We start from the raw sequence: 10,426 nt of genomic DNA, 5'->3' as shown, positions 1-10,426 counted from the left end.
GGATGATTTGTAGCTGATTGATTTGATTAACCAAATATAAGTATCAAACATGCCCTCTATATGCAGGAGCCACACTTTTGTATGTTTAAGACTTGCCGCCTTCTCCCCTGCTCTGCAGCACATCATTGCTATAACTGCACTGTCCCCTGAGTACCAAGCCCCTGGTTCTTGTTGCAGCCCTCCAACATGGCAGCTATGGAGTGAACCCAGTAAATCAGAGGACCTTTTTCTGTGGGTCTAAGCAGACCTCTCCGCCCCGTTCTCTAGCTGCCCTGTGTTGGTTCCAAGCCGGGACGTCGTGGTGAGTGGAATCTGCCTGCAGGTTTGGCCACAACCCTACCAGCTGGGGGGAAATCAGGATCTGGACTTCTCAGTAACAGATGATAAAGTGCCATTTTGTTTGCATAGGACCTGGTCTGTGGAGTGGGTAGAGTTGAGTGTAAGAATCAATTATGTTCTCTGATGAAGGTGCCAAGCTCTTTCAGCAAGGGTATTGATTTATGCATTCAGCTCTGAAAGTTGCTTTCTACTACATCTTTTGCTACTAAAATTCAGTGATGTGAATGTCAGTAGGCACAAACAAAACCCCAATGTTTTGAAATGCCTTTTGTTTGCTTTTGCTGTCCTCTGCAAGCCATTTCATAGATTCTAGTGTATCCTTTTATCCTGGGAGAATTTTGAGAGATTTGTTGGTAATGGATTTTACATACAGAACACGTGTGTGCCTGTGCATTACCATGAATGGTATTTTCTCTTAAAAACAGCATTTTTTTCTGTTTTTAAATCGCATTTGATCACAGTCTAGAAATATCATATGCCAGAAATTATCTGTCTTGAATTACTGAATAATAGTATTTGGGTAGGCTGCTATGGCAACCAATACACAGTCTCTAGATTCACACATAAAAGGTTATTATGGTGACTGTTTTTTGGATACCCCTTCATTGCACAAGCAGGAAAATATACTGAGTTTTCCCAGTAACCTCTGAAAAGACAGCAGCAATAGAATAAACTGTCATGTTTACTATTTTGCATTTGTTTTGAATTATAGGTAAGGCATGTCTTACATTAAAAAAAAAAAAAAGAAGAGAATAAGAACACAAAGGCCAAAACAACATTGTGGAATCTAATGTGAAAAAAAAAACCCATTAATATTTATGACAAATTAGTATTAATATTATACTTGGAAACCAATGATGGATTGGCATTGATAATATGTTATACATTATACAGACCAGAAGTAGGTAACCATCCTTGCTACAACTGCCACAAGGCAGCTCTTTTTCTTTTTTTTCGTCTTTTGTAAGACTTAGTGAAATTTTACAAAAAAGGACTGTCCTATTATAAATACATCAGGTTCAAATTATACATATGATACACAGCAATGATCCTAACAAAAGAAGTGGTTAGCCAAGCTGCTGAGCAGTCTGTTTCAGTTTTCTTTCTGCATTCAGAGGAAATGTTCACATTATTCAAATGGGTTTTGGAATGGCCCTTACTTTTCAATGTGCAATTCTCTTAAAGGAGAATTCTTCTTCCTTTTCCCCCTTTGTTATCATCGCTATCCCCACACAACCACTCCACAGCTGCTGGTCTGTAAGTAGCTGGCAAAGGCAGTGCCTGTCTGTGACCACAGGTCATCGGCGACCATTGTTATGGTTCAGTCCAGTGCAAGCACACAGGTACACATGCACGCTGTTTGGAAACAGTTTGTCTTCACAAAAACTGTTGGTAACTTTTGCACAGGATGACACCAACTAAATAATCAGGGTTAGTGCATGTTTCCGAGGGATGTCAGAAGTAAAGCCACTTGAGGCAGGGAGATGAACTAGCTGACATCCTAAATTCTGTATTTGTGTGGCTCTGCCACCACTGGGCTTGTGCTTGTACGGGTGTAAGCCTCCACTCCACACAGACCCAGGGGTAGGATGGCAGACTCCAGACAGAGGAAAGTTGAAATTGTATGTCAAGCATGTAGGGAGGAAGGAGTGTCATATGCTCTTACTCATTTTTCTACAAAACATTTTGAAAATGTCTGAGGCTCAGTAAAATAAGCCTTTTGGGAAAAACATTTTTTAAAAAAAAGGCAAAAATCAAAAAAGCCCAACCCAGTAAATCACCTGCTCCACAATAGGGACTGCAGAGTACAGATATTTTCACTTACTTAATACATACTGAAAAGTTTAATTTAAGTGGTAGATGGTAAATGCATTTTAAGAAGCAGAAAAATGTCTTAAGAAACTATAAATTGACCTTGCAGAACATAAAAGCTTTCTAATGGCAGAAATGCAAATAGTATGCATTAGTGTGGCTATTACTGGGAAATATGCAGACTAGGTGTGCTAATTTCTGAGGATATTTTTCCACTGGCTATTTGTAAGAAGCGGCTAATGACAATGTCCTTGGCCTTAGTGGTCTCCATATTCCTCTCCCGTGATATCTGCATGCTGATTTGATCTACATTAGTCATGATAAGCTCCGAGGCCAGGATCTGAGTGGGGGATGCCCTGTTTGCTGTGCTATCCATGATGTACTGCTTATAGAGTTCCACCAACTTCTGTTCGAGGTAGTTGTTCAGGGCTGAGTCGGAGAGGGGTTGCTGATGGGGCACTAAGCTCACCAGCCGCCAGCATGAGGAGTAGCCTTGGGCCGGCTTGCAGCTGGTGTCACCGGTAGGGGGGACCCTCACGGACTCCATGGGAGGAGGAATCTCTGAAGACTCCAAGAAGGGGCCAATGCCACTATCACAGGTAAAATCTGTCGTCACTGAGCTAATTGGCATCACGTAGTCCCCAGCTATATGCAAATCGTTGTAGTTCTTGCAAATGCTTTTGCAGGAAGGTGGAACCAGGTAGGTGTCTTTTTTTGTCAGCCCCTCGCAGACATGCATAGCTGGAGATGGCTGCTCTGTTGCTGCGGTGTGCTGTGTAGGTTGTAGGAGATTATCCTTCTGCCTTCTGCTATGCTTGCTACCTCTAGAGCAGACAGAGGAAATGCACTTGCCAGCATATCTGCATCTCTGAAGAAGGCTTTTTCCTTGTGCTTCATCTGTGGAAGAATAATTAATGGACCTCATTTCATACACCACTTCCTCAGCCGAACTCTTGCTGTAGAGCTCACAGTTCAGGTCTTCACAAAGGTAGGCGATTCTGTAAAGGTAACCTTCCGACAGCATCCTTCACCAAAGGAAAAGAGCCACCAGCAGACAGAAAAATTACAAGAAACCATTAGTTCATTACAAACACACTGAGTGGTGATTATACTGGCAAGTCTGTTACTAGCTGCAAGGAAATGTTTCCAATTTGGACAATGAAAGACAAGAGTGTCTTTCTAAAAGACTTGAGGCAATGAATGAAGTGATCAGCTAATCTCCCTGTTGTGATGCTAACTCAATCACATCAAAGCATATTCTGTATAACATAATATATGGCATGTCCAGTACATCCAAAGACAGTGAGTTGAGAAGAGATGAACAAGAAGTGGTTTGTTGTCATAGTAATTGCTGTAATAGCTTACACTTAAATATCTGTAGTTTTGTCCTTAACTTCAATAAGAAGTCAAGGGGTTTCCCCTTTTTCTCATATGCATTGAAGCAACCTTTGTTGTGTGGTTTGTCAGCTGCCCTTGAACTATGTTGATTTGAGATTCATATTGAGAATATCACCCCTTTTGTTCCAGACTAATCAATGACTGTAGCTGTGGTTCCTTTTTCATTAACAAATATCAGATCATTAAATTAGCACTTTGCACTTCTTCATGCAAAGCAGATGGGAATTAATTGTCTCTAACTTTTAGACATGAAAATGTCAGTGTCAAATCAAGGCTTTTTGGAGGCACAATTCATCTGCTTTGTTTAAGACACCTAAATCGAAATGAGATGAATTGTGCCCTAGATTTGCTTATCACTCTCCAGTTACTATAAAAGGATCTTAAACTGACTACCTAGACACAGAAATCTGCAGTGAACTTTTGAAGGGACATATTTCAGTGCAATGCATAGGAAAGTGCACGTTTCAGAAGTACTCTGGCTCCTTCACTGTTGGATTGGTTGTGAGTACCACCACCAGCTCTGAAATCAGTTTTCCATTGGGTTTCTGCAAAGACACAATCAGGTTCCAGCAATCACTAACTTACTCCACAACCTGAGCAGGCAGCTCAGTCTCAAAAGCTGCACAAACATGTTAGTAATGAAAGACAGGACTCGGTAGCAAGGACACACATGCATCTGCACATCAGCAAATGTTCTGCTCAAGCTTTAGCAGCTCCATACCACATAATTGTTCTTTAATCCACTTCTGTGTCTTTTCTTTTAATAGATGTCAAGGAAATGGTCAGTGAGAAAGATGTCCTAAAAAAACGGTGTGGTCTAGCAAAAAGGAAGTAAATCTTAAGTAAAAATACATTAAAATAAAAACTACTCTTTTCTTTCTATAGTACAAAATATCTTGAGTGATAGAGGAACAAATAACTTGTCTTTGTTTTAATAATGACTACTTTTCTTCATTTACTATTTAATCCAATTATATCATTTTAATCCTTACTGACTCTGCAGATATGAACACATGTCCAACTTATTTGACAGTTGCCTGTCTATTTCACAACACCCGCTGTAATGAAGCACCAGAATGGGAACATCTTCCCACAAACTGTGAACGGGGAGGTGGCAGCTCTCTGGCACATGCTGCACTACCCCATGCTGCTGTTGACTGTTCAACTTATCTTTTCCAAGAGTGAAAGGACTTGCATTTCTTAGCAAAGTATTTCATGTGTCACAGTTGCAAGTACAAAATGCTGCACTAATAATAAATATTGGCTAAATCCTGTCCAAGCATGGATATAGACTTTACACCGATGTTAGGAAGGAGACAGCATGAGAAAAGAGTTTTCTCAGGAGTGGGAGGGAGGTAATCACTGCCACACTATGAAGAAGGTTGGAAGGAAAATGAACTTCCTTCAGAAGGAAATATTCATGGAAATTAAATGTGTCCAGACACTTCCTTTGGTGACCCTGGATCTCCCCTGCTGCTGCTAGTTGTGTGAGATTTCCCACAGGCAGGTAGCATCTCATGAAAAGTGATCTATTTACACAAGGGGGAGGGGAGAGAGGAAATTACGCCTGGGGCTTGGTATTCCCTGCAGTCTGTTGCTGTTGTCTTGCTTTAGTTTTCAGCTGTCATTTAGGTGCCACCCCAGAAATCTTAGCCAAATGCTGGAGCTACTCAGGTTATCAACGCATCCCCCTTTCTCTTCTCCTTCTCTTCCCCTCTTTTGCAGTGCAAAGGCTATTCACTTCCCCACAGTCATCTAGGGGCCAGATGGCTTGATTTCAAAGCCACCACTAATGTTGGCATGAATAAGTCTGGAATTGTTATACGGTTAATCCTATGCTTATTTTTAATGTGGATTCTGAGAAATGAGTGGAACGTATGGCCTGTTCACTGCTCAACCAGTGTAGGCAAAGCCGATTGTGTTCAGGTAGCATGTGACACTTCTGTCTTTCCTACTACCCAGATGTTTGTTGTTTCTGTCATAAGGTGATATATTAGAGAAATGAAACTGATGGTTTCATTTCTTTGCACTGCCTTCTGCAATACTTATTTTAAGAGTTTTAGAGCATGCTGTCTGAGACAGGAGTGGAAACAAAAGAACCAGCAAATTGAAAAGGATTAGGTTTCCACCCTGCTCAGGAGTTGTGTGTCTTGTTGAATGAGTTACAAGCTTACCCTTTGAAGCTGGCAAGGACTGTTGCACTAATCTATTCCCAGTTCTGCAAGGAAATCTGATTGAAGTTTTGATATGCAGTGCTGAAAGCCTGTGAATGCAAAAGAGACGTTCTGGTACTTAACATATAACCCTGTCAAGTTGTCATTCCATCATTACCAGTTGCTGATCACGCAATTGGGTCACCTTTAATTCTTGCATTTTTTTTTGTCCAATAAGGATGACAGTTTTCATTAATTCTACTTCTCATGCCCCTTTTCTTAATCCCCCTTCAATGCCTCAGTCACACGTATGTACCAGGATTCCAAGTGCATGGGGATTATATCTATTGTCTTTCAATATTTTGGGGTTCGTGCTCCTTAAATTCAGATTTCACTTCCCTCTTCCTGAAAATAACTGAATTACCTTCATTGCACAAGGAAAAACAGTCCCTTTTATAATTCTGATCTGATGCATTTTGCATGTGAGGTGAACAAAGAGATTTCTCCTTGTGTGGCTACTTTTCTGGTAATGGGAGCTCACTACATTCTACCCAAGCCTAATAGAGACAGAGGGAGAAGACTGTAGGGTTTACACTGTCTTTTCTATCTGACATAGTCTTTATTACTGACAGATAATCTTAAAAACCCATATGTCTTGCCTGGGGTTTTTGTTCAGTTCTTCAGCATAAGAAAAGCCTAAACGCAGGATGAATGTTTAAAGCCCCGTGGAAAATTCAGTGGTATTGCCAGTATTTTCTGAGTGGCAGCAAGTTTGCTGGGTTAAAATGCTTAGAGACGGTGCCAATGTTTGCATAAAGACCTCAGATTAGAGTCTGGGAGCAGGCAAACAGAATGGGAGTTCTTGGCTCAGGATAAGCAAAACAGCTAAGGAAAGCCTGAGAAGTGTACACAAAGAGGTATGATAAATTGTGTCCTATATACAAACTTGAGCAAGATGAAAAGTTGCTAGGGAGAATGGAAAGAACGTGCTGCCAGCTGGGATCACAGCTTGGTAGGGAAAGGGACATTCTTTTGCATTGCAAAAAGAGGGGATGGAAACTCATATAAGAAACAAGCTTGTTTTGTGTATGTCTGTCTTTCAGATCCCTACTGAAAGCAGGGCTCTGAATGGCACTGAAGTTGTGCTGCTAGTGGTTAGAGTTCAAGTTTTATCACAAGGTATACCTTAACTTCTAGCTGACTTACTAGGTGGGATCCTAGATGAGATTTGAGTTCCCCTGTCTCGAACTCAGATCCCGTGGAGCCATCTGTAGCATTTTTTCCCTATTTTAAGAGATGTTTTTCCAGGCTGTAGAGATACAGACAGATCCCCTCAGTGTGGTTTGGGATTTATCTCAGGTTGCAAGCAGGATGGGCTGGAGAGAGAGCCTGTGTGTGCTTCAGGATCTTCCACTGGTGTGAAACAGCTCCCGGGAAGCCTCAGTGCATCCAGTGTAGGGAAATCAGGAGAGTGAAAAAGGTAGTATAATGATCTGTGCCTATGGATGAATACAGCCTTTCCTTAATGCCTGAAACCCTTTTGATCTTTGGTATCTGAATCCCATTTGATAAGGGCTGTCTCCAGTGCCTGGGGCTGGCTTGCGTAAAGGTAATACTTATGACAGGAAACTGTATGGTGAGGTGGACACATCAGAAGGGAAAGCCATCTTACAGAGAGACCTGGACAGGATGGAAAAGTGTGTCCGGAAGAACTGCATGAAGTTCAACAAAGACAAGCGCCAAGTCCTGCGCACGGGACAACATAATCAAATGCCCAGTACAGGTTAGGACCTGATGTGGCTGGGGAGTAGCCTTGGTGAAATGGACCTAGTGGAGTTGCCACCATCTGGAGGTTTTCCAGATGGACAGGGTGCTAGATAATCTCATCTAGGTTCCCTTTCCCATGGACGGTTGGACCAGATGATCTTTCAAGATCCCTTCCAACCTGGGCTGTTCTATGATTCTATGATAACCGTAGCTGCTACTTGAGGTAGGAGCTGGCCTATTTTGTCCATGGCAGAAGAGAAGAGGAATAGCCAAGAGGTGCTTTCGCAGAAGCATCCAAACGCTACACACTGCATGTATAACTTCCTCTTCCTGCTGCTGCTGCTGCTGCTCTGGAAGGTCTGGGATCTGTAGGACTGCACCGTGAAGTTCTTTCAGCAACAGTCATGAGCCAAAACCCTTTTGTTCCCTCCCCCCTCTCTGCTCTGACCTTTCCGTCTTCTCACAGAACAAAAAAACACGAGCCCTGCTCATCTTCTTTATTCACATGTCAACAGTTCAAGAGACGCAGGAATGCTAGGAGTACCTCTCCCACAGGGAAATACGAGCTGACCTGGGGACAACAATTAGAGTAGGTTTGAGAGGATCTTGTATTTCAAGAGTATGTGGGAATGTCCTTGAAGGGCAGGCTGAAGGGAGCAAGTGAGGAGAGTCATTTCCCCAAGAATACATGATACTTTATATGTCTTTTTTATTGTTGAATGTCCTTGTTATACAAGTGTCTACCCACTTTTAATCACGCTAAATGGATGGCAGTGAGCTTTGGGAGCAATTGGTTTCTTTTATTTAGGAAAAAAATACATTCTTATTGTATTGTTTGAGTGCTGTCGTATCTTTCAGTGGAGTTGGGGACACAGGCTTCCATAAAAATACAATTAAGACTGTATGTGGGTAAATACAGTTTCTTGAGCATCTCAAATAGCTTCCCATCCAAGTCTGTTCAAGTTCCTTGAAACTTGATACAGAGTGAGCCTGGTTCATTTTTTTGCACATATTTCTTTATCATCCATACCCATAGAAAGTTGGTTTAGGACATCATCAACCTCGTTTGACAACATTTTACATCTCATATCCACAGCTGTAAGCAACAACATGAAATGTGAGGCAGGACAGAATTGGGCTCTACATTCATAATCATAGAATCATAGAATGGTTTGGGTTGGAAGGGACCTTAAAGATCATCTAGTTCCATCCCCCTGCCATGGGCAGGGACACCTTCCACTATGCTGTGCTTTCATGTCTTTCTGGAGTGGAAATAATCTCATGTTGCTGGATTTCTGTGTTTATTTTAATGAGTTCTTAGTTGTTATCATGACTGAACTATATGGACTGCGGTATTTTGTATCTAAGCAGTTGAAGTGAAGGGGAAATAAATTCACGTGCACTCTTACAGAAGAGAATACACTTTCTAGAAGTGAAAAGAATAAATGCTAAAGCAAGACAGACAGAAAAGGCTGAAGGGGTTTCCCAGGAGGAGTAAGGGAAATGGTGCACTAACGAGTATTGAAACATTAGTCACATCTGCCGTAGAGTATAAAAAGGAGGGGGGAGGGTGCATGTTGTATATGTATACCCATGTCAAGCTGCGTATTAGCAGCAAATGAAAAAATTCACTGTGAATCAGGAAAATACACTGATAACATGTTTATACCTTTTAACTTCTTCTTGGTTTGAGAGAAGTCTAAGCTTTTTTCTATTAATTCTTTTTTAATACAATGCCCAAGTTTATCTATTATGGTGCCTATTTTTACTTCTAATCTACAAATGGAGTACTCCCCTTCGAGGACATTATTTAGACAGCACACTAACATGCACAGAAAGACCAATAAAAATATCAGAATTATGATAAAAGCAACACATCTGGTAAGGCTCCCTTTCAAAAGTATTCTAAAAAAACATTTTTTAGTATGCTTTTATGAAAGGCTTTAGAAATACCAGAGGACCAATTTTTTGTTTGTATTTCGAAGTTGCATTGCAATCACAGTGAGTCATGGTTGTGAAGATGGCATTTTTGAAATGTTCCCATCACTCCTTAAGGCAGCAGAAACTGCATATGGACAGCGGATGAGATGCTGCAAACACACACGTGTACAAAACAGAAAAAGTACATCTCCATTTTACCAGCTGTGATCCCACACAAACAGACCTGAGCCACTTTGATAAGCAAGAGCAACACTCTCATATATTTATATAATACATGGTGTATTTTAGTTCTTACCTCCAAAGATACAGCAGCTGACCAGGTACAGAAAATTTGTCGTCTTCTACACCAGTTTAAAGCTTCCTGTGAGTCTGTCCTACCCCAAAATGCAACACTGTTTTTATTTCCTTTTTAAATACACTTCTAAAATGACATGTGTTTTATTTCTACCCCTCTATAGCACAGAAGTATAGAAAGAAAGTCCCTTAGGAGATGAGGGGTTTTTATAACTGACTGAACTGCAACACGCTGAACTTGCTTCCTCTTTTATGTCTAAACGAAACTTTGTTGTGAAACTGTGTGCTGTTAAAATAGCTGATTGCAACACGCTCAGTCGAGGACTTCTCTTTATTAACTGTTATTAAAAAAACCCCAAAAACTAGTGAATTGAATAGCTAGAACAGTCTTGGAGAAACTGCTCATTTGTATCCCATTTCAACCACTACCTATTGCTCTCCTTTAATTTGACGCTGCAAGACATCTAGACATGTCAAGATTGTCATGCTAAATAGGTAGGAAGACTGAGATGCCAAAGCAGAAATGCATTTCCCAGCAGGCCTAATTTGCTGTCTGTAGACCCTCATACATCTCAGCTTCCACCAAACCACACAGCTCAGCTGGTTTATCAGGTTTTGCTTGGAATCTGCAAAACCTGTCATGAAGCAAGTTAGACTTGAAATGTCCTTGGTACCTCAGTGCCTGCCATCCCCGCGAAGGCAGCTTGTCTTAGCAGGGACAG

At 41.2% G+C, this 10,426-nt stretch overlaps 1 protein-coding gene across 1 annotated transcript; it reads right to left on the bottom strand.

Moving 5' to 3' along the window:
• Nucleotides 1-1,107: 1,107 nt before the first annotated feature.
• On the bottom strand, nt 1,108-9,893 carry C2HXorf21 (chromosome 2 CXorf21 homolog). The gene is made up of 2 exons (XM_030476457.1): nt 9,706-9,893; nt 1,108-3,176 (listed from the first exon to the last, which is right to left on the bottom strand). The coding sequence occupies exon 2, from the start codon at nt 3,173-3,175 to the stop codon at nt 2,315-2,317; it is 861 nt and encodes a 286-aa protein (XP_030332317.1). The 5' UTR covers nt 3,176; nt 9,706-9,893; the 3' UTR covers nt 1,108-2,314.
• Nucleotides 9,894-10,426: the final 533 nt, after the last annotated feature.

The sequence above is a fragment of the Strigops habroptila genome, chromosome 2 (assembly GCF_004027225.2).
Source record: "Strigops habroptila isolate Jane chromosome 2, bStrHab1.2.pri, whole genome shotgun sequence".
Lineage (NCBI taxonomy): Eukaryota > Metazoa > Chordata > Aves > Psittaciformes > Psittacidae > Strigops > Strigops habroptila.
The sequence above is the reverse complement of the archived record's forward strand: the minus strand, read 5'-3'. Positions and strand labels throughout refer to the sequence as shown.

Excerpts from the sequence above, each read along its gene's own strand:
- C2HXorf21 (XM_030476457.1), bottom strand. The coding sequence starts at position 3,175 with ATGCTGTCGGAAGGTTACCTTTACAGAATCGCCTACCTTTGTGAAGAC.